The sequence below is a fragment of the Lissotriton vulgaris genome, chromosome 12 (assembly GCF_964263255.1).
Source record: "Lissotriton vulgaris chromosome 12, aLisVul1.2, whole genome shotgun sequence".
NCBI lineage: Eukaryota > Metazoa > Chordata > Amphibia > Caudata > Salamandridae > Lissotriton > Lissotriton vulgaris.
Window position 1 is genome coordinate 625,658,775 of NC_141700.1, and position 25,167 is coordinate 625,683,941.

Sequence of the window (25,167 nt, forward strand, 5' to 3'; positions counted from 1 at the left end):
AAAAGGAAGACCATATAAAATCAAAAGCATAAAATTCACCTTGTACTTTCGAGGTATCTTTTCATGGTGGAAAACTGCCTATGGCAGCATAAAAAGCAGTCATTTCAGAAAGCTCGACAGCTACTCTTACTAACCTGTAAGGGATGTGGGGTTGACCCATGTAACTTAAGACATCTTAGCCATGTCTAATCACGCCTATCCCAACAGTGACTGCGGAGTACTGTCTGCAAGCAAAATAAGACTTATCTTGTCCCCAGCAGTTAAAATGTTTGGAAAATAAGGCCTAGAGGATCAGGTCCAGAAATGGTGAAGGATCCTTTTTAAAAAGTGCGCTCAATGTCGGTGTAAGGACTAAATGTAGTTGATAATGTGAACACAGGGGTAGTGTGCTGGCTGTTCCAAGAGCAGCAAAGTAGTTTCCTCAGAAGAGACATACTTTCCCACACGAAGACGGTAGATGAGGAGGCATGTTTTCTGTGGAGCTTATTTAAGAGTAGAGGACTCCCGAGCCAAAGTTGGTTACACCTTCTCTTTTTGACTAATGGAGCAACAAGGGATTCTTTAGAAAGTAAGGTCCACAATAAACGCAAGCATGAAAAGGAGATGGATGCCCAGACAGCATCCCTCAGGAACTGCAGGGATACATCACTAAATGTCCTGATTTACTAGAATACAGTTGGTCTTTTCTTAAATAATGGGGTTGTTTAGAGTAGCTTCATATAGCTCATGTGAATAGAATACCACAGTGGTGTTTGTTTACCCAGAAGCAAAGGAAATACACAGTGACTCAGTGATGGAAGCAGTGAACTGTTTAGTGGCTTATACGCCTTCTGCTCTCCCCGATCACAATCCGAGAAACCCCGAAACTACGTCTTGGAGTTGCTAAATGAGCAACATAGCGCTCCGCATGTGCCACGTGTCTCTGGAATATCCAGTCCACCTGCCATATGTACTCGGTGTGACTATCCGGCTCCAGTATTGATTAGGTCAAGCCACCCTGGACTCTTCCTAAATGGGGAGTCTAATTATGAAGAGTCGTAGAAAGTGGTTGCTGAAACGCATGGGGAGGGATTCTGCAAAAAACGCTGACACCAACTTAACATTGGTTAAATCTGCCTAAATACTCCCCAGTAGAGGAACTTAACAGATGCTATAAGACCCCAGATACACAACACAATGCAATACGCAAACAATGGTTCAAAATCTTCCAAGTCCAGGACATTCCCATAAAAAGACTATGACCTGTAAACTCATGGCTACATCAAGATAAAAATTGGCCTGGAGGTATCAGGGCGACAATAACATTTGCCAACCCTGCTTCAGTGAGAACGAGGATATAGGTAAAAAAATAATCTGTCCATGTGAAAGCTGACGAGACCTAGTATAAGGAAAATGTTACCTACCCTGCAAGCATCTCTTTGTGGCAAGTAGTGATTATAGATTCACATGCTGTACATATGTCATCCATCTAGTGTTGGGCCTGGATGTGTGCAAGTTGTTTTTCTTCAAAGTCGTCTTTTGAGTCACAAGATAGTGTAACTCCTCTTGCTAGTAATGCTAATTAGCGCCATTGATAGATTGTGTTCCTGCACTGCAGGTGAGGGTGGAATGTGAAGGGAAGCAAAGTATTGAGATGTTCATGCAAAAGAGGAAAAGAAAGTGGCAAAGGACACTGCAACAGCCAGAGGCTTCTGGGGAAGATGGTGGGTGTAGGAAAGTGTCCCTTTTTGCCATTGTCACCCCCCTCTTTTTGCCTGGTATTTGATGCGATTATGGCTTGAAGTGCTAATCAAGTCCCCAGTGACAGATCTTTCCCAAAACTGTACAATTGTTTCCCCAATTGGCAATACCTTTAGCCCACCTTTTAGCTTTCCCTAATAAATGGTACCCCTGGTACCTAGGGCAAGGAGGCTAAAGAGGGTACTTAAGGACTACAGCACGAATTGTGCCACCCTAAGGGATCCCTCACCAAACACATACAGTCACTGCAGGCTGCGTGTCTTGATGCAGACAAAAGTGAAAACACAACATGGCACATCCATGTATGCTATGCCAGCAGATACTGCAAGCAGTATAGGTAAGTCACCACTACAGCCTGAAAGTAGGGTGCACTAAACTACTTGTGTGGACATACCTGCATGAGCAGATCTGCTCCTGTGATGGTCAGTTCCAGTACGAGCAATCGGGGAACCCATTTTAAGTTCATGTGCTGGGCACTGGTGAAAACTAGTTACCTGGCTACATGATAGCTTCACTGAAACCAGAGATGTTTGGTATCAAACATCTCATATTAATAGGCCTACACTGATTCCAGTGTTGGATTTATTAGTAAATGCACCCATAGGGCACCTTAGAGGTGACCCCTGAAAACCTACCACCTACTGGTGTGCTCATGGACTGGTCAGAGCCAGCCTGCCACCACAGACTATTTTCTGAACCCCAAGGATGAGGGTCTTTGCTCTAAGGAGTTCAAGAACAAAGCCTGCTCTGGCGTTTACACCCCCTCCCACAGGATGAGCAGCGAATTAGCATGCCAAGGCAGGTAGCTTCAAAGAGCCCACCACCTCTGATATGCAAATCTGTCTTTCCTCACAGGAAAGGATGCCAACCCCTCATTACAAGGACCCATTTGGCTTTGGGACAAAGTGGGAAAATTAGTTGTCAGAGAGGCATGTTCACCTTTAGGCAAGTTTTACCCCCAAGGTCGGCTGCCTGAAGTAAAGACGTAATTTCAGAATCTGCCATGTTGGTGATGGCAAACTTAGAAACTCTGAGACAGGGTTATGTCCACTTCCCACTGGAAGGGGTCATATAGTGGATGTGATGACCACAGGAGTGAGTAACTCATTGGTCCCTACCTTGCAATCCTCAAACACCCCTAAATCTAGTATTTAGGGGAGCCCTTGGCACCAGGAAATCAGGTCCTGCTGTCCAAAAAAAGAAGGACCGATGAGCCGAGAAAAGCAAGAACTGAGAAGAAGCCACTGACTTGGCGCCAACCCTGCCAGCCTGTTTGCCTATCCTCGACAACTGCGTCAAAGTCATCTTACCCAGCAAACTGCTGATCCTCCAAAGCCTGAGAGAACTGGCAGGCCTATTCCAAAGACTGAAGAACTCCCATGGAGCAGCTGAGCTGCTCCCCCTGCATCCTGCGGGTACCAGAAACCGAGCTGTGATGGCTCCAGAACACAAAGACCAGACATATGATAGCACCAGGGCTGCCTAGCCCGAGCTGAAGTGGGCCAACGTGGTAACCCGGCCCTCCAAAGACAAAGCCCACCTTGCACTTGCCCACTGTGGACTCAGACGCCGCCAACAGCCCTTAGCTTGTTTGCGAGCAATTACATCCACACAATCATTTTTTGTGAAAGTGTGTGGTGTGGACAAAGTAGCTGCTTAACCTTTGTCAGCTACTGGGATGTTCCCAAGTAAGGACTAAAGGCTCCTTTCTTCTGAGTGGAGTGGGCTCCAGGAATATTGGGGAAGAGTCCTTTTAGCTTTTGCATAGCATGTCTAAAGGGTAAGGCTCCACATAGGGCCAGACACTACAATGTAAGAGTGGTTATGAACAAGGTCTCTCACAGAAGTGTAGTTTTTGCACAATGGAGTGCGCTCTTTAACAATGCAGTTTAGAGGCATGATTTAGCCCGGCACAAGAAAACTAATGTGCAGTAGGGAGTTTTGTTTTTGAGAGTTCCCCCTCAAAAATGGAAGAGTAAATGTCATGCGCATACAAGACAAGTTAAACAAATATATACATATACCCGATGTTACAAAACCCTTTCAGGATCAGAAAGTTTTTTTAATTAGCCCCAAGACCATATAGAAGAGGAGCCATAACGAGGAACCAACTGTGGAAACTGAGGACATTTTTTAACGTATCCATACAAGAGCCAAGAATCAGGATGATGCAGACTCAAGCTTGAATTTAAACAAATGGTATGTGGGCATACAGCTAATATATGCATTATCGATAGGGCTCCCGGTTTTATGGTATTTATTTTTTTGCCCTTTCCGTCTGTATTTATCCATATTTATTTTTGGGGCATATTTTCTGTATTTATCCACATTTATTTTTGTCACAAGCAAAAGACGACGCTACATATAGTATTTTTCCACATTTATTTAAATTGTGAATGCACACATGCGCTCGGTTGTTATTGGTCAACACTATACATTCATCTGAAAACGTTGCCATTTGAAGAATATCCCAAATATGCTTAAAAGTGCTATCACAAGCCATTTGTCTCTGAGCCTTGCAGTTTATGCCATCAGCAGAGTGCCACATCCTCTCCCCCACTGAACACCTTACTGCCCAACTGAGAGAAACTCACACTGCCTTCAGCTGCAACCCAATTGTGCCCGGCTATAAACACCTGGAAGCAGTTCAATTCAAATTATGCACTAGACTCCAGTAATATGCTGCCTGAAAAAAAAGTAACAACATACTGGAAAAAACACAAACACTCATAGGGAATACAATTTAAAGCTTTTACACTCATTATTCAGAAATCAATGAGTGTTTTTGCTTGAAAAAGCTAGCAACGTGAAAAGAACAGTAGCGCTTCCCTGGCATGTCTCGCACTCATCCAAGGGTCACAGAAGCCAGCCATCGCAAATTCTTGAAATTTCCAAGTTTGGACTATGCGCAGTTCCCTGCCTTCAGATCCTTGCACTCGCACCACGCACTTAATATTCCGAAAACACCTAAATAAATTCTGCCTCTGAATTTCTTTCTAAAAAAAATATTTCGATCACTGGCAGTTGGAGGATCCCATCAACATCCCTCAGAGCGCACCGACAAACGAGAGGAAGAGCTCTTAATGTTGGGAATGTACTAACTAAAGATGTTATTTCCTTGGATTTTCATACATGCAACATACATATACTGCACACATTTTTAGTGAGGTACCAGTTCAAGTTGCAAGTCTGAAGCCCACATCTACTGGACAAGGATGTAAACTTCATTTGTTTTCATACGAGTTAGAGCAGGGAATCAACTCTTGACGTCATATCTATTGAGGGAACCTAGGCTCGGATGCGAGCTCAGTAAACGAATCTATTCTCTGCTTTAAAAAAATATATATATAACTCACGGAGGGGCCTATGTTCTATTTAAAGCTAGCAAAAAAAGTTATGCTACAAAATAAACGAGGGCTAAAATTTAACTTGTACTATGCCTCAAGACAGCCTACATGCTGTCAATAATGTCTGCGCCACGCTGCACATTGAACTAGAAGTTTTAATGCACAAACAGATGTCATGAAATTAAATTAAAGTGGCAAGTTGCAGCTTTTGATAATAGCTGTTCAACACGATTTCCACTGTATTCATCGATGGCAATACAAGCAGAGAGACTAACTAGGAGAGAGACATGCTCCAGCCCCCCTCCAGTTGGGACTAGTTCGGGTTTGTTATCACACTTACAATCACAAGGGGCAATTTGGTTGAAAAAAGAATAAGCTGTAGCTAAAATCTAACACACCCACAAAGTAAATAGAAGACGAAAGCACAGGGATGTAAATGCTCGGGCCAGGGTCGAGAAATAAATGCAGTGGCCCAAGTACCATGTTAAAAAAGATATCCTCTCTTTTCTTTTGATACGTATCTCTTCTTTTCCACCATAATGCAGCCTGTTGCTCCCAGGTGTGCAGCATGATTATATGAACAAAGTAAAGATACTTCCCCAGCAGGGTCGTGGGTGTTTCAAACACGTTTTTGGTGGCAATACAGTTTACTGTCTCGAGCAAAGGTGGTGAGTGGTCTAAAATTTCTTTCCCTCCTACACAGGGGCGATACATTAAGAGAGGGCATTTGGTGTTTCACAACTCCCCTCCCTCCACCTCCACCTCCTTCAGTAATGCAATCACTTGGATGTCTAACTGTTTTTGATAGTGGGTTGGTTATAATTAGGGCTCCCGGTTTTCCGTTTAAACGGATTTTTACATATAAATACAGACAGAAAACAAGTTTTCCTTTATCTGTATTTATATATAAAAACGGGAAAATACTAGTACCAACCTGTGACCAATCAAATACATTTATATAGGCCCTATCCCCTCTGCCTCCTACAGCCATCGAAGTCATGTTATTGTAGTTATTAACTGTCACAGTCCAGAAATAGCAGCTTCTGTGGGTCAGGAATGCAGTGCACTGGCAGAGGTGTGCGCATGCCCCATTACTGCAATATCCAGAGTCGACGGGTTAGGCCTGCGGGCATTGGAGCGCTGTATGCGAGTCTAAGTACTGGAACGGTACGGGGGTGATGTATCAGTGTGAGGACTGAGGTGCCCCAGCAGAGCTGTGTATTCCGGCCTGATGCTGGGTTAGAGCATGTCCTCGGGGGGGGGGGGTCAGTGAGTGGTCCATTATGGAGCGAGCGTGGAATGCCTTTACCCAAAACCCAGCCCCCCCATCCTTCCACACCTCTTACAATGACCCTCTTCGCAGTTCACTCACCTCCCCCAGGGAGGAGGCCTTCTCCGGAGCACCAGTGAATAGTGAGAAAAGGGAGGGGCACCCAGACACCAACAATGGAAGGACAGGATAACACCCCTGTACTTCGCATGAACTTCCTCCTCCCAAAACTAGGGCTTCCCTATTCCCTCCTGTGAACCACGCCAACATCCGTGGCAACACCTTCCCGCACTCCAACACTTAACCCCTAGCGCGAGGGTTGAAAGGGGGAAACTAAGAATGTCGGAAGCTTTTTTTTTTTTAAATGTGCGCTGTTTGTGAATTCTCACAGGAGAAAGAACAGAAAAATGAAGGGGAGAGACCTAGCTTTGCACTCAGTCAGACTCCACCTAGGGCTGCCACCTTTCCAAGAGAAACATACCGGTCATTTATTGTTGTTTTAAGAGCCTGCAAAGGACTAAATACTAAATACGACTCTAAATATAAACGTATGCATCCATTTGTTACAATCACTTGCCTGCTTTATTACTTTAATTATTAGGTCGTGGTACATTAACACAGCTGTGGAACACATGTAAAATAATTTCTATTTCCTGAAGTGTGTACAGATAAAGGATAAAAATACAGACTTTTAGTAATTTTACATATTTCTGTACAGGGCAGGACATCAAATACCGAGCGCATGTGTGCATTGTCAATTTAAAGAAATGTGGAAAAATACTAGTTGTAGAGTCTTCTTTTGCTTGTTGCAAAAATAAATGTGGATAAATACAGACGGAAATGGCAAAAAAATAAATACCATAAAACCGGGAGCCCTAGTTATAATACCCAAACAGAAGCGACATGTGACACATGATATTGATTATGTGGAAAAGTTTAGTGTAAGCTGCAAGTGGAATATAAAAGGTTATCTGCACTTGGGAAAGTAAATGTTTTTGTACATGGGGTGAGTGTTTATCCCCAATATTTAATCTTGAGTGCCATAGATGGTAGGGGCGTGGAAATCTGCACGGAGTAGACAAGTGAATAACCTGCAGTGCACAGGACCCAATGAGCCTTCCCTTTGTGAGGTTTGGAGAAAGCAACACAGCTGCTGTATCTGGTCTAAACGGTTTAGTTCAGTCAATGTAGCATAGGAGGGCTCCCTCTACGTCCAGAGTATGGAAAGCTCAATCTGTAACAAAATCGGGTTTTGGTAAAAACACAGTAAGTTCAATAGATTGGTTAAGGTTGGAGAGAACCTTAAGGAGAAGTTTTGGTTTGGTACAAAGGACAACCATATCGATATGGACTCGGATGAAGGGTTTTTCCAAAGTCAATGCCTCTAGCTCACGGACACGCCTCAGTGAAGTGATAGCAACAAGGAATGCCACCTTCCAAGAGAGGAATTGAAAGGGGCAGGAGTGAAGGGGCTCAAATGGAGGGTCCATGAGTCTTGTAAGTACGATGTTGGAATTCCATGCTGGGGCCGGTGGAACCAGAGAAGGATTGAACCTGGAGACCCTCCATGAACACTTCAATGACTGGAATCCTGAAGAGAGATGTGTTGTCCATTCAGCAGGTAGGCAGCCAAGTGTAGATGTATGGAGGTAAAGGCTAGACCATAAACCTGCAGATGTAGTTGGCAACAAAATATCCTGCATGTGGCATCAAAGGATCAATTTGTTTTGAATGACAGTAGCACACAAATGTTTTCCACTTTTCCGCATTGCAGGCCCTGGTGGTAGTTCTGCATGTCTAAGAATGCTCCTGCATTCCGGAGAAAGGTTGAGGTATCCAAATTCTATGACCTCCGGAGCCAGATCGCAAGGTTGAGCGACCCAGGATCTGAGTGTCCAATTTCACCATGGTTCTGCGTGAGAAGGTCCGGCCTCTTTGGGAGCCTCTCATACGGAACCAGAGAGAGTTCGGGCAGAGTTATGAACCATGGCTGGTGGGCCCATCAGGGAGCCATCAGGATGAGCGTGAGGGGCGTCTGCTGAAGCCTCCGAAAAACAAACTGAAGGAGAAGGAAAGGCAGAAAAGCTTATTCAAATATCCCTGACCAGTTCATACATAGTGCATTGCCCATGGACTGAGGGAACCTTGACTCTTAGTTTGGGTATTTGGTTTTTTCTACGGTTGTCAACAGGACTATTGCTGGAAAGCTCCACCTGTGAAAGTAGCGAAGGAGGACTTTGGGGTAGAGTTCCCACTCATTGACTTATTGCCACATCCTGTTGAGGAAGCCAGCAAAGTGTTTGTCAATCCCTGGGAGGTACTTGGCCAGCAAATGAATTTTGTGACGAGTGGGCAACCGCCAAATGCTCTGGGATAACTGCGCGAGTTGTGGAGAGCATTTGCCCCCCCACCCCTGTTTCTGAAGGCAATACATGGCTGTCATATTGTCTGTGCGGACAAGGACAACCTTGCCTATCAGGTGAGGTAAGAAAGCCTTCAACTCTAGATGGATGACTAGAAATTCCAAATAGGTGATATGGAGACCCTGTTGCGGGGGCTACCTTTGGCCTTGAACAGTCAGATCCTGTAGACAGGACCCCCATTCCATAATGGAAGCGTCCGTTGTGACACTCCTCTGTGGAAAAGGTTCGAGAAAAGGCCACTCCGGCAACAAGTTGTTGGTGCTCCATCAGTGCAGAGAGCGTAAAGTGTGGGGATTGATCGAAAATAGATCGACTTAACATCCCTCCGCTTGAGACCACTACTGCACTAGGCATTCTTGCAAAGGGACGCATGTGTAACCTGGCATTGGGTACTATAGCAATGCAGGAGGTCATTCTGCAGAGTAGAAACATGACTGTTCTGACCCTGACTTGTTGGTGTGCTTGTAATAGAGGGAGCAGTACTTAAAAAGACTGAATCTGAGCAGGGTTTGGATAAGCCATGCCTACCACCGTGTAGAGATTGGCCCCTAAGTAGGGTTGGACTTGGAGGGGTTAGAGGTGGGATTTTGTAGTGTTGATGGTAAACTAACCTGTGAAGCGGGTTCTATTGTGACTTGTGTGTGCTTGCCAAATAACTGGCGGGTGGCACTTTTGATCAGCCAGTCGTCCACATAAGGGAAGACGTGGGTGCCAAGTCTGAGTATGTGTGCGGCCACCACCACAAGGCACTTGAACACTCAAAGTGCAATAGTAACCCCGAATTGGTATTTTCTGCTGACCACAAACCTGAGATATCGGCGATGGGCCGGATGTATTGGTATGTGGAATTAAGTGTCCTTCAGGTCAAGGGCAGTCAGGAAGTCGCCCTGTTTGAGAATGGAATAACATCCTGGAGCGTGACCATATGCAAGTGTTCGGACAGGATGAATTAGTTTAGTGGTCAGAGGTCCAGAACAGGTGTGAAGGACCTGTATTTTGGGTATTAAGAAAAGCAGAGTGTACACTCCCGTACCCTGCTGAAAATAGGGGACGTGTTTATAGCCCCAGTGATAAAAAGTGATTAGATCTCTTCTTTGAGAAGATGTAGCTGTTCTGGAGCAAGTATGGGTTTGTAAAATAACCATGTTTGATAATATCCAATACCCACTGCTCTGAGGTGATGGACTGTCATGTGGTGAAAAAAGCCTTGGAGTTGCCCCCTGACCAGTGTTTTGTAGTCTGGGGGATTGGGGAAATGGGCAAGTCTGCGTTTGGGGGCAGTTGCAGCTCCTTTGGGAGAAGCCGCCTTCCCTCCAACTATGGAATTATTGCCCCGGTAGGGCACTCTAAAGTACGCCCTGGGAGAGGATTGCGGTCCCCTGGATGCATTGATCAGATGTGGAAAGTGGTTTTCAAGCTTTCACAATAGGGGATGCAGGGAAAGGAGTCGCGAAGAGCAGGTGTCTGAAGTGCTCCCATTGCTTTAGCTGTTTCTGTATTCATTTTATTTTTTCTACTTGTGGGCCAAAGAGGTGCAGGCCATCAAGAGCATGCTCGGCAAGTGCTGCTGAGCTTCCAGTTTGAACCCAGGGATACAGATCCAGGTGTCTCTGCTGAAAAGAACACTAGAATGCCTCCCTTGGTAGCAGTGGCTGCAGCATCTAGGCGCAGCGAATGGTAGCATTCGATATCTGCTCTCTAGGACTATCTAATTTTCCCTCTTCCTGTGATCCTCTGGGAGGTATTGGCGGAGCTCCTCCATTTAGTTCCAGTGGGCATGATCATATCGTGAGTGAAGGCAGATTGAATTGGCAATGCGCTAGTGGTTGGGAGATTTCGCTGCTCTCCTTTAGTCTACGGCATCAATGTACTTGCTCTCTTTATCGGGGCAGGGCATCCCGACTGGCTTGGGAGTTGGCCTGTTTGCGAGTAGTAGTGACTACGAGGGAGTCGGTGGGAGTTGCCTCGAATATAAATAGGGTTAGTAAGGGGGCCCTGGGTGTTATGACCCTGGCTCGGACCGGGTCCTTAAAGATGTCAGGAGTGTGGCATAGCATGCCCTTGAGCATGGGGAGATACTGAGTAGAGTGATGGGTGGAAGAGAATATTTCAAAGAGGAAGTCCTCTAAGGGCTCTCCACCTTGTGGAATAGAACCCCTCTACCAACAAGCTGCTGATAGGATATAGAATTGCCCGGAGGAAAGGGCAGTATACTGGTCAGGTTCTGTGTCATTTGGTGGGTCAGCATCATAGGAGTTCAACGGGTTACCCCTTGGAGGTATGTCATATGTATCATCCCCACCCCCATGCCCACCCATGTCAGAGTAAGGAGATCCCTGGGGTGTGATATACAGGGGGTCCCCTGGAGAAGTAGTTTGGGAAGGTGAAGGCCGAGGACCAGGATGGGGGGAATGTTGAGAGTGGGGTAAAGGACTGGTTGCACAATCTTCCTAGTTGCTCTGCTTTCCAGGATGCGGACATTCAAAGCTTCCTCAAAGCACAGCTGGCGCTTGGATGCTGGAGCAGCAGTAGACCCTAGAGGGCGGGCAAGGATCAGGCCTGTATGGGGATGAATGACCGGGTGTTTCTGCCTTGCGTCAATCTCTTCCTTCAGCTTGTGGGAGATCGGTTCAACGGAGTCGGCACAGACGCTGGATTTGCTGGTGAAGGCTGAAGGTTTCAGCTCCAAGGGCCGTTTCGGTGCAGAGGCACATGTATTCGGCACCGAAGGTCTGTTCTGTGCCGACATGAAGTAGTCAGCTCTGAAGTGGTGGGCTTTGAGGGTCTCTTTGGTGCAAAGCCGGAGCTGGGAAAAGTGTCCGAAGTAGGGTGTTGGTGCTGACCATTGCCGGAAGCCAGTGGCATTCCGAAAGCCTGACTCTGGTGCACTAGAGTGGATATGTGCCCTTCAGTAGTGGGCTGCTCAACTTGCAAGTGGTGTAGAGGGGGAGGGGGTGCTGTGCTCACAGACTGCTAGGTACCGGAGCTTCCATCTGGGAAAAAAGCTTCTTCATCTGCAGCCAAGGGTTTTGGAATATGTTCCCTCTCAATATCCTTGGAACCGAAGGTCTGTGGTGCCATAGCCACTCCTCCATCGAGTCGACGAGTTTGACTGTCACAGAGAGTCTTTTTTGAAGGAAACAAATGGCAGACGTCACAGGTGGCCTCATTGTGCTCTGGCGAGAGGCACAAATTGCAAACTTGATGGAGGTCGCTTCTAGGATATTTCTCGTGTCAACTAGGACTATATCTAAAAGGTTTCCATTCCATTGCAGACAAGGCATGATGGAGAGATGCGGCTGAGGTGGAAGTAGGCCCACTCGAGTGAAATAACGATAGTCAACCTGAGACAAGGAGTAAGTGGGGGTATGTGGGGGGGGGAAATGTGATCAGAGAAACATTACCGACAGAGGGGCAGAATCCGTGTAGACCTGGAGCACAACGGTAAGAAAACAATCCAACAATGAAGCCGATGACCATGCGCATTACCTGCAAGAGTCATCACATTACCTCGTGACTCGAAAGACTTCAACGAAGAAAAACAACTTGCACACATCCAGGCCCAACACTAGATGGCAGGAGTATGTAGAACATGTGTATCTACAGCTACACATGCCTCAAACATGAAGGTTACATATATAAAAATACCATGTCTTTGTTAAAATAACTGGGGATCTCTGCAGTTTACTTATCTTCATGCCATATAACTACACCCAAAAGGCTAATCTTCCATGTCAGCAGCTTACTGTTAGGGACAAGCAAAGGGAGGAGACAGGGCAAGATAGAAGGCAGAGGGGACAGTGGGAGGGAGTAGACAGAAGAGAAAGAGAAAGGAGACATGCAGGCTATAGTTTTCAATGTATTTAGCTCTAACAGGATATTGAGTGTTATTACTATACCACGCTGCATCTGTGTCCAACCCTACAACCTCTTGGATTAAACCCTCACTGCAATCTTACCTGTAACCCTAGGATACAAGTAATAGGCTACAGTAACCTAGAAGTATACTGGGAAGTATCCACCAAGATCGTTTATGTCACTAGAACAGATCATAAAATGCATATCTGGACACTTACTTATGACTATTCAATGAGAAATAATATTAATTACAATTCGACAACGTTTCTAATGGTTTGCTTCAGGACTGCAGTTTGTTTAAACTTCCAATGTACTGATCAGCAGTATACTGCAATTGTGACCTTTGCAATGAAGGTTTCCTAGGCTTCTTACCTTTAACATCCAAAGTGCCTTATTATTGGAATCAGGGTGCTAGATTCCAAACAGCACATTTTATTTCCATATTGTGAATTCTCACGCGTGGCACATCTTAAAAATTATACACCAAGAAGAGCCAGAACCTAGTTCTGTGACATTCTCCACTCACCTCATCAATGAAATTTCCAATTTCATCAGGGTTAGCTGGGCGAGGACGGTATTGGGGAGCTGCTGCAAGAGTTGGTGCAACATCATTACGCATAACATCAGGACGGGCATCCAAACCTCTGTGCAACTGGCTCAGATCGTAGTCCTGCAAGGATTATATACAAAAAAAATGTAAACTTAGCAAAAAGGGTTGCCTGTCAAATACGATTGTACAAACAGTAATGGTTTCAAGACCCATAATATTTGGGAACAATGTTTTACCAATTTGCTTCTCATAAATCACAAGAATTTAAGTTTTGACCTAAAGGCAAGACTTCACAGTCTAACTCTCATTAGCTCTGGGTTAGCTGAATAGTGCAGAGAGGTAAGCAGCAAGACCCCTGGAACCAACCAAACATAGCATAGTTTTATTGTACTTTCTTTAACAACTATTTTGCAGTTTGGGGGAAAAAACTCATTTATGCAAAGTGAACCAAACCAAGCATGCAACAAAATAATTATACAAAAGATTGATGGTCATTATGGTTGAACACAGTCATCCCTGGTTTCTGGAGATATTTATAAGCTACTGGGTTCTTCAGCCTCATAATTTCTCGTCATGTTGGCATTATTGCAGATTACAGTTACTCGATAAGTATCCTTTGTGTATCAGCTGATGGATGGTTAAAGTTGACACTTTGTCTCAGTTTTGCAAATACAGTAGTCCGAGGTAGAATTGATGCCTCTTCTTAGAATGAATGTGTTTGAATCTGCTTACGTCCTACTTACATAATAAGATTGAGAAATTAAGTGCCTGGCTACCAGTGCTAGAAAATATAATATAGAGATAGGTTTAGAATCCAACCTCCTTAATCCCACAGCGATAGAACGTCCATCTAAATTTCATAGCCATCTTCTAAAGTGCATACTTTTTCCATTATATACATGTAGGCCAAGACCGCTCAATATAATGTATTAACATGCCATTAGCAACCCATTTTGCAAAGACTAGACCCAGTCAGTATCATCCACATTTAGGAGGCATGCATATTTTAGTAATTCAGAAGAGAATAAATCGTTAGCACCACAATATCAATACATTGTCTTATCCCGGTTAGGCATAGGAACAAACATGGCTGTAGCATGATGACCATGCATCTGCATTGGATATAATAAACCTATATGCACCTCCATGATCCAGGCACTAGCCTATAGTGTAAGCGTCTCTATTAACTCAAAGGCTTGGGTATGGTCCAGACCAATAAAGGCTGAAGTCAAGCTGCTGCTATTTGCAAACATGCTGAAGGCAGGGTCCTTTGAACATATTTCAGAACCTTCTGCCCAACCAGATGTGCCTTATCACACTGAATCTATACACACAAACTGAAAAAGGCTTTTGAATGACACCATTCATTTTGTACCTGGTCTTCTTCTCCACCACCTTCTTCGTCGTAGTAATAAACATTATCCCGTGTGTCATCCTCTGGGGGCAACAAAGGCTCTTTCACCACCCTCTTCTTTCGAACAAATAACAGGAGGAGCAGCAGCAGGACTGGACAGGAGAACAGAACAGAGTGATATTATCGGTATTGAACTTCATAACACAACATGATAACAATAGATATAAAACCCACTATTATAGCCTTCACAGCAGTAATACAGCAAGTAGGAAACATCAGTAACCACACTGCACAACTCTAAAAACAGATTCAAATTTGAACAAATATTTCAAGAACCAGCTCCAGAACAATCGGTACGTCGTTTTCCCATTGACAGAGCAAAGCAATGGCAAAAATAACTGTCGCAAGTTTCTTTCTTTTCATACTACCCGTCTGTTGATCTACAAGGCTATAAAGACATCACTGAAATGTTTTGTTTGAGCCTACTCCTCAAAATAGTGACTCCAATAAGGGGATATCCATGACAGACTTTCTGGATCTTCACATACAATACATTCACAGGTATCTAAATGGGAATACATTATACAGCCAGTGATTATTTTGAAACTCTGACATGGGTCTGGCCCTCGTGGACAAGCCATGGGACAATCAAGTTCCAGCATTGTTCGGACCCTGTGGTAATGTTGTCATGTCCGCACCTTCGGCACTGCAGAATACAATTTTTGCCGAATGTCAAGACGGTCTTGTTTTGATTTCATCTCCCACCTACACCCTAGACGTTGTCGCAATCTCACCAATGTGGTTTCTTTTTCATTCTACTTTCTCCCTTTTTTTATTCACACGATATCAAACAGGAAACAGTAGAAGTAAGAATAAATGAAAAATAACGGAGTTATTATTACATGGACAGCTAATCATACTGATCCCTAGAAATGCATATACAAATAAATTACATTGCAAGAGATATTGGTGACATAGGTCTTCTATGCTGTAAAAAAAGTGCCCCTTTTTGACATGGACAACCACTCTTTTTGCTTCGTAATGGATGCAATTTTAACAGAAAGTGCACTGGCTTCCTGCTATCCAGGTACCCCGTGCAAGATCCTTCCCGAAAACGATATAATTGTACCCTCAATTGTCCCTACCTTTAGCACCACTTAAAGTCCCTAGTAAATGATACCTAAGGCATGGGTACTTAAGAGGGTCCCTAAGGGCTGCCGCATGTATTGTAACAACCTAAGGGAGCCCTCACTACAGTCATGCAAACTGCCACTGCAAGCTGCAAGACATGGTGCAGAGAAAAGTGAAGAGACAAAATGGCACACCACCTGTTTAGGTCACCCCTAATGCTGGCCTTACAGCCCTAAGGCAGGGTGCATTAGATTACAAGTGAGGACATATCTGCAGGAGCAGATAAGCCCCTGTGATGTCCATGTTGATTCTTCTATCCCTCAGTCAGGACTCGTAGAGCGCACTAATTACCCCGAGGGGTATCCAGGGACTTGCGTGAGGTGGACCTACTTGAAGAGCCAGGTCTTAAGTCTACCCCTGAGGTCTGCCAGAGAGGTAGATCTTTGGAGGTGAATGGGATGGTCGTTCCAGGCTTTGGCTTCGAGGTGGGAGAAGGAGCATCCTCTGGATCGGGTATGATGGATGTGGGGGATAGTGGCGAGGGCCAGGGCGGCAAATCGCAAGTGTACAGTGGTTGGTCAGGCGGTTGTTCAGGTATACTGGTCCTGTGTTGTGGCAGGCTTTGCAGGAGTGCGTGAGCAGCTTTAAGTGACATCTCTTGTTGATGGGGAGCCAGTGCCGGCTACTGAGGTAGGGGGTGATGTGGGCTTGTCTGGGGAGGTCCAGGCTGATTCTGGCTACTGCGTTCTGGATTGTTTGGAGGAGCTTGAGGAAGAGGGTGGTGGTTCCAGCGTAGAACCCATTCCCGTCGACGAGTCAACTGGTGAGGAGGGCTTGAGCGGCTGTTCTTCTGGTGTCGGCTAGGATCCCTCTGAAGACCTTCTGCAGCATTCGGAGGCTGCTGAAGCAGGTGGATGTAACCAAGTAGATTCTTGGACATTGCCAGTGAGCAAGGAAGCCACCTTGAGTACAAGTACTGGGCACTGGTGATTAAGAGTTCCCCAGGTACATAATGACTTCACTGAAGCCTAAGATGTTTGGTTTCAAACAGCTCATTAATAAAGCCACACCGATTCCAGTGATGGATTTATTAATACATGCACCCAGAGGGCACCTTACAGGTACCCCCTGAAAACCTACCAACCACTAGTGTACTGGCTTACTGATGTAGACCAGTCTGCCACCATAGACAAGTTTCTGACTGCACCCCATGCCCCCCCTACAGGTGAGAGCCCACACTCTGAGGGCAGAAACAATGCCTGCTCTGGTCAGAAGTGCTGTCACCTCCTCCAAATCTACATATCAAGGCAGGAGACTTCAAAGAGCACTGCTACATTTAATATGAGACCCAGAACTCCCCCAGACAGGGGAAATGCCACCCCATGCCCTGGGCCCATTTGGCACCAGAACAGGCAGGAACATTCGCTAGTCAGGAGGCATGTTCACTATCAGGCTAGTTCCGCCCCTAAGGTGTGCTACATGATGTGCACACGAAAACTAGAATTCCACCAAATTGGGTTTTGGTGTATTTCGTCTCATTGGGTCAGGGTTATGCCCACTTCCCACAGGGAGTGGTCATATACGGGGTGTAGTTACTCTAAAGGTAAGTAGTCCATTGGCTAGTACCCGTCACTTCCATTCAGACCACTAAATTGAGTATTTAGTTGACACCCCTGATGCCAGGAACTCAGATTCGACGGACCCAGAAGAGGAGGACAAAGAAGAGCATTGAAAATTAGAACCAAAGACTTGCTGCTGACTTGCCGCCAAACCGTACCTCCCTGCACAAGTCTCATCAATCATGAGGAAACAGACTTGTCCTATAGCTGGACCTATACCAAGACCCCAGTAGACTGCAAGCCCTTGACAGAAATCTCCTTTGGAGTGGAGGAGCTACTTCTCTGTAGTCCGCAGACACTGAAATAGAGTCTGGTTTACCGTACTGCCACTCCCCAATCGTACGACGCAGCAGCCACCCAGGAAGAGGTCTCTGTACTTCAGAAGGACAGATCCATCTCCTCCCCAAGTGAGAAGACACCAGGACCAATCAGAGCTGCACTGTACCACTACCCGGGGCCACGGACCACTTGCAGCAACAAAGACCTGTTTAAGTTCAGTCAGGCCTCCAACAGCACTAAGACCGAACTGCCATCGAGAGACGTCAGCACTGCAGACACTCACTTCCAGAGTGGCCCAGCTGTCTTAATTTTTGCACCCTCAACCAGAGAGACTGCCAACCGCAGGGCCCTGTGACGAACCAGCCCAGCCTTCCAAAGCCCTCTGCACCCAAGCGCCGTGGTCCGGGTTCCAGAGAATTAACTGTGCTGCCTTTTTACCAGAACCCTTGTGAACTGATCCCCTCATTTGGAGCTTCCAGACGTGTCCTAAAGTTCCCCTGGACAACCTGTTTTTAGGTCCTCCCGCTCCTACAGAGTAGCAAGTAAAGCTACCAGCACCTCTGCACCTGGATGCCCCAGAGCAGGTAAACTCCAACTGCTGATGGTGCTTTGGACCTTATCCCCCTACCACCTTAAGCCCTGAAGGGGACCCCCTCCCGGAAACCTACCGCAAGTACCTGTTTACCCCTGCATGCTAAGAGCATGCAAATAATGCATATGCTGCATTCTGTATATTGATTTATAGTTGCATTTAAATAGCACTTCATACCACTTGAGAGGTATAGAATGCTAAGCGTGTGTATCATGTGACCTATATGGTTAGTGCTTGCCTTGAGTGAGGACCAGAGGTTGCACTCATGTTTTGCTGCTGTGGCTAAGGCTACATTTAAAGCAAAGAGGAGTGAAAGATGATACTATATGCATTAGATTCCAATGTAGGGATGGACAGAGTGTGCGAGGGTAGGGTGGTGTGTGGGAAATGTTTCAGTGTCATCCTTGTATGGCAGTCTACTCAAACTGCATTGCAGGCAAGTGTGTAGCTTCCGCTACATGTGGGTGTTGGAGAAAAGGGTGAGAACAGACACAGCTATACATGCAAGATGAAACCTACCAGTTTTGGATTGTCTAAATCAAACAACTGAAATCACAATGAATAATGGGAATACGAGGGATACTTACTCAAAAAGGCCAAGATGGCACCCAGTATTCCAAGGATGGCAGGCACCCCCATTCCTCCAGCAATAAAAGCTTTTTTCTCGCAGTCCTTGCTGTCCCCATTGCAATTGCAGGCAGTGGCCTCGATGGTAGTCAGCTTGGACTCGCCTAGGTTGTCCCCCAGCGTCACCGCAATGGTATATGTCCGCTGCTCCAGCTGCTTCAGGGGCGTGATCAATAGAACTAAGGACCAGACAAAGACAAGCGGATCATCGAAGATGAACAGTTTTAGAGAGAAACTCACAACTTTTTGGAGCTAAAACGATGTTCCATAGTTCACTTTGTGATTTTGAAGCGAGTGCAGGTGAGCTGGACTGACTAATAAAGAACCCTAATTAACTCTTGACAAGCAGCAGAAAAGGGACATGGACGGAGAAGATTATCTCGTTTTCCACCATCATTTACCTGCCAAACGTTACTCCGAAGACCCTACAAGAGAGGTCGAAGCGGAGCATGAGTGGATTATGCCTCTTATTCACTGCCCGCTTGTGACACAGATTGCCACTCGATCCTGGACAAATAACTATGTATAGTAGTAAACAAAGTACCGGTTTCGCTCACTGCTTGGCCAATGTTAACAAGCGCGGTTCAAAAACCGAAATCAGGTGTGAATGTTTTTGGCCTATATGAAAATTAACAGAATCGGAGTTAGCCTTTCCTCCTTAAATGAAATTTAATGCTGCAGACAATCTGCTAGTCTAATGGATTGCCCACAGTACTGAGTATATGGTTAGGGATTGTAAAAGATGTGTGACATGATACGGGTAAATGGTGAGCAGCAATGCAAAAGAAAGAAATCCACAAACTTTGTGGGCATTCATACATACATTTGCTGGTAGTTTACTACTAAGGGAACACATGTATGACTATGGCAGTGAAAAACAAGTGCTTTTGCTGAATGTGAAAGGGAAGGCTCGAAAGAGAACACCACGTGTTCAATGTAGTTGCTTTATGCTGTTTTCACCTCAGGAAATATAGTCTCCCTGGTGGTGAGAATAGGTACTTTTTTTAAAAAGATTTTTTTTTTTTAACAAAGTCCACATGTACTTTTGCGCTAGGTGAGAATCTGCAGGGGTATGTTTGTAGGAACAAGAGTTTCAAGGAAATCTATGACGAGTGTAGACATTCATGCATATTCAAATGCATCATTCGAAAGCCTCAGAATTTGTCATAAACCTAGACAAGTCATAGATGAAAATCATGTGAGCACAGATTCGTGTCTTCTGAAAGGTTAGGTTTAGTGATTTTGGCCCAATACTACAACTTCTAAAATTTAACATCTCACCATGCTGATCCCTAACCCTGTTAACATTGGGGGTGCATAGAAAAGTGGTGATTCCTCCATGATGTGTGTAGAATGAACTATAATCTAATCAGCAGCGTTTCAAAGTAACATCAATACCATCAAATATAAAGGCCGTAATCTTTTAGTCTCTTAAATAAGATTACAGCTGTGATGGTACAAGGATAGGCTTATGTACCCATCACCAACGTAGCATGAACTGGGGCTGCTTCATCATTCTTTGAGGCTTCTATCCCACCTTGGATATACACGCTGAAGAGAACAAATTGGAGCGGCCTGCTAATTGCTGGTCTACATTTTTTCAGTTTAGAAACCTGGATTTCAGCCTCCCATTAATCCCCCAGTTAAAGATCCAGAACAGCAAGCACTGCCAACACTCACCCTTGTCCTTCACTTCTGCTGTCCAGTTTTCCTTCGACTCCACACTGAGCTCAGCAGTGTATGGAAAGGTGTGCGGTTCCAGGTCCAGGTCGACAATCTTCAAGGTTTGTGGTAGGGGGTTTTGAATGCAGATTTGGAAATCTCGGGGTACGGGTTCAGGGGCGTTGTCGTTTACGTCTAGGATTTTAAGAAGCAGAGTACCAGTCCCGGACCTTGGTGGGGTACCTAAGAAAGGAGAAGAGGGAAAATAACTTCTTAAACCACTCAACGTACACAAATTTAATGAGTCATCATAGCGGTTAGATTTGGCAGTCTCTAGTTGGCAGAGGTAGTTACTTCTGACAAAGCAGGGATCCACCTCCTCTAGTTAGGGTAGAAGGTTACCCCCTTAGTAGCATTGCCAAGCGATTAGACTTCTCTTCGAAGAAAGGTATAACACATTTATTACCACGTACAGTAATCTCGACACTCTACAAATGGGCACCACACCAGTTGTATGTGAAAATATAGCGTTCTTTATATAATCTTTATCATCAGGCCAATACCGGTAAAAAAAGAATCCACAATAAGTTCAAAGAAAAAGGTGTTTGTAAGTGCGTTGCAACAAGACTCTGTTCAGTTTCGAGTGGCAGGTGCGACTCGGATACTCACAGTAGACAGGGGGGTAATGTGGAATCAGCTGGTACGATGTATACGATAGTACGAGTCGGTTCAGGGGAACCGCGATGAGAAGCTGCTGGACTGTAGACGTTGGTAAGAGGCGTACCTGATGTTTGGTACGAGGCGTACGAGCCGCGCTAAAATACTGCTGGGTTGTAGATGACGGTACGAGGCGTACAAGCCGTGGTGAAATACTGCTGGGCTGTAGATGTCGGTACGAGGCGTACGAGCCGTGCTGAAATACTGCTGGGCTGTAGGGGTACAATGTGATGCGTACAGGAGGTACGGTTCGTAGGGTGTGAGCCGCGACAAAGTCAGCAGGGCTCATCAGATGCGATGCAAGACGTACAGATGGAAAGGTTCGTAGGGTGTGAGCCGCGACTAAGTCAGCAGGGCCCTTCGGGTGAAACGCGAGGCATACAGGAGGTACAGTGTGAAAGATGTGAGCCGCGACTAGGTCAGGAGGGCTCTTCTTAATCCAAAGCAATCTAAAAACTATAGCCAAAAAGGCCCCTAGTTATCGGGCAAAAGGGGTCTTTGAAGTTGTTTGATCAGGCAGGGGGTTCCCCAGTACCCAGGTCCTTGCTGTGGGTGTTTCCTGCCAGATGACCCCCCTTTCCTTTGAAAGAGGGAGGCAGGGTCATCAGACGTTTAGCGGGAAGTGGAGCTGGCACTGTGGAAGGCAGGACGCTCAACAGAAACTACTCCACCCCTCCCATCTAAATGCAGCCAGCTAACACCAGGCTCTGGAGACGACCCAGACCCTGTCACTTTTCCCAGACATCTGACTAGACATCTTCAGCAGCACACAGCAAGGTTTAGGTAAGGAAATAGTCACTTTCTAAAAGTGCTATTTCCAAGCTCAGAGTCTAAACATCCTTCCCCCTAAAAGAATGAATTACGAACTCCTGAGTTCAGGGACACTCGTCCGGAATCTCTACCATTTTCCCTGGGTCAGATAGGAATATAAGAAGTCATATTTATCAGAAGGAGAACTCGCACTGTGGCACTGATTAGCAGTGGCACAGTGCTCAGAGCATCTTGTCTAGCACAAAAATAGGTCACATACGTAGGAGGCATAATGAAAATGGAAGGGAATACCCACACCAAGGATGCCAGGTCTAACAAAAGCGGAAAGCACCACTGTCATTTTATTGCTCCACAGGTCAAATGTGCCTTAGACAGGATTTTAATATTCAACCTCTAGATAACAGTTTCAAACTTTGGCAAGGCAGAAACAGCTTTACAACAGACTGCCAAGTCTGTCGACCAATAGTAACTTTGCAAACCAGCATGACCCCCCCCCACCCAAATGACAAACTGTGTGGTATACAAGTAATAAGTAGCCTTTGAACACCACATGCTTCAACACTGTCTTCCATTACATGACTACACATGTACAGGCTCCAAACAGCATCAGGAATCGAGTGGCGTGCTAGGATTATTCACATGCCAATGGCACAGGTACCAGGACACTAGAAACAAAGTATACAGGGCGCATGCGCAGTAGTAAGATGCAGGTGGCATTGCCACCCACAAACAAACTTAGACATTATGGAAGGACGTGCCCAAAGACCACATCAATGTGCTAAACAATACAGGCTTTCCACTGCCCAGAGACCAGGGTTAATGTGCAAAGGAGAAAGGTATCTGGAAACCCATCTGAAATAAGCTTACAGAGAGCAAGACTAAGGAATAATGCATACAAAGAATGTAAGCTGCTAGCCAAAATAAGGATAATGTTACTTACCCAGTAAGCATCTGTTCTTGGCATGTAGAGCTGTAGATTCACATGCTTTGCATACTTCTGCCATCTAGTGATGGGTCTGGATGTTTGCAAGTTGTTTTTCTTCGAAGAAGTCTTTCCAGTCACGAGGTAAGGCGGCTTCTCCTTTCAGTGATAGTGCACATGGGCATCGAGTCCATTGTTAAATTGTTTTCCCACAGAGGGCGAGAATGGTGTCAGCAAGTGTAGAGATGTCCATGCGTATGTATGTAAACTGATAAACCACAACAACTACAGGAGACCGGGAAGGCTGGTGGGTGCATGTGAATCTACAGCTCTACATGCCACGAACAGATGCTTACCGGGTAAGTAACATTATCCGTTCGAGGCATGTATGTATGTATATGTATGTATAAACCATTTTGTAACGCGCTCCATTACGAGAGTATCCTGGCGCGATTGGGAGGAGGCAAAAGAAAACAAACGGAAATCAACTTAGGTCACACTCCTAAACAAATGGGTTTTCAGGTTTTTCTTAAATTGAGCAACGCATTGCGTGGAGCGCAGATGAAAAGGGAGAGCGTTCCAGGCACGAGCAGCGACAACAGCTATAGACTGGCCCCCTAGTCTAGTTCGCTTGAAGCGGGGGAGAGACATTTTAAACAAAGTGGATGATCTGAGAGCTCGAGTGGGGGCATACAAAGCGAATCTCTTCTTCAGATAAGCAGGACCTTGGTCGTGGGTTGCTCTAAACGAGAGCACCAAGGATTTAAACAGGATGCGCTGGAGCTGTAGATCACATGCTTTGCATAGACTATACAGCATTATAATACCAAAGCGGTGGCTAACCTGTAGCTGTGGCAGTTGTTTGAAACAGTGTTTTAAGTAACTGCCTGGCCTACATTAGCTTGTTGCCTCGCTAACACATCTACAAAATAGTGCTTGGTGAATGCGTGCGGTGTAGACTAGGTCGCTGCTTTACAGATGTCAGCTAGGGGAATATTCCCCAAGAAGGCCATAGTAGACCCTATCTTGTGAGTGGTATGCACTCTAGGGTGTATTAGCAAAGTTCTTTTTGCTTTCACATAACATGTGTGGATACATTTCACAATCCATCTTGCAATGCCCGATTTACATATGCGATTGCCTTTGTGTGGTGTTAAAAAAGCAACAAAAAGCTGCTTTTTGTGGAATTGTTTTGTTCTTCTTACATAATCTAGTAAAGCTCTATCAAGTGTGTGTAGAGATCGTTCTGCTACAGAATCAGGTTGAGGATTCAACACAGCTAACTCAACTGATTGATTGATATGAAAAGCAGAGACTACTTTAGGAAGAAATTTAGATTGGTTTGAATACCACTCTGTCTTTGTGAAGCTGAAAGAAGGCTCTTGTATAGTTAGTGGCCAGAGTTCACCAACTCTCCTTAGTGAAGTGATTGTGATAAGAAAAGCAACCTTCGATGAGAGGAATTGTAGTTGACACTTGGCCATTGGTTCAAATGGTGGACCCATTAGCTTTTTAAGGACTATGTTTAAGTTCCATACTGGTGCGGGTGGGTCTCTTGGTGGAATCACCCTTTTTAATCCTTCCAAAAAGGCCTTAATCACTGTTGCTCTGAACAGAGATAAGTGTTGTCTGTTTTCCAAGTATGCAGCTACTGCTGCTAGATGTAAACAAATCGATGTATTGGCTAATCCAGATTGCTGTAAATGTAAAAGATGTTTTGCACAGAAGCATCAAGAGGATTGATATTGTTACAATAGATAAACCGTTTCCACTTTGCTGCATAACATGCCCTAGTAGTAGGTCTCCTAGCCTCCTTTAGGATATTCATACAGTCTGGTGGTAATTGTAAATAACCAAACTAGGACTTCAGGAGCCAGATCGCTAGGTTGAGTTCCTTGGGATTTGAAGGCTAGATTTCTCCATGGCTCTGAGTGAGGAGTCTGGAGATGAGATGCAGCTTTTGGTGTGGAACTACTGACAGCTCCAGCATGGTGGTCATCCAGGGTTGACGTGCTCATGTGGGAGCTATGAGAATAAGTGTGAGGGATGGTTGCCTGAGCTTCCGTACTACCAGCGGAATGAGTGTGAGGTGGAAAAGCGTAAGCAAATATCCCGGACCAGTTCATCCATAGGGAATTGCCTTTGGAGAGCGGGTGTGCAACCCTGGAGCCGAAGTTTGGGCATTTTAAGTTTTGAGTTGTGGGGAACAGGTCTATGTGAGGAAATCCCCATTCCTGCAAATAGGGGAGGAGAACCTGGGGATGAAGTTCCCACTTGTGGATTTGCTGCCTTGGTCTGCTGAGAA

The 25,167-nt window shown here is 45.4% G+C and overlaps 1 protein-coding gene across 2 annotated transcripts in view; it reads right to left on the reverse strand.

The window, feature by feature from the left end:
- CDH1 (cadherin 1) overlaps positions 1-25,167 on the reverse strand; it is a 189,061-nt gene that overhangs the window by 22,381 nt on the left and 141,513 nt on the right. For both annotated transcript variants that reach the window (XM_086945773.1, XM_086945774.1), the window contains exons 12-15: positions 20,471-20,695; positions 18,751-18,969; positions 14,564-14,694; positions 13,165-13,308 (exon numbers count right to left, since the gene is read on the reverse strand). In XM_086945773.1, coding sequence (XP_086801899.1) covers positions 13,165-13,308; positions 14,564-14,694; positions 18,751-18,969; positions 20,471-20,695 — 719 coding nt within the window. The remainder of the gene's footprint in view (positions 1-13,164; positions 13,309-14,563; positions 14,695-18,750; positions 18,970-20,470; positions 20,696-25,167) is intronic.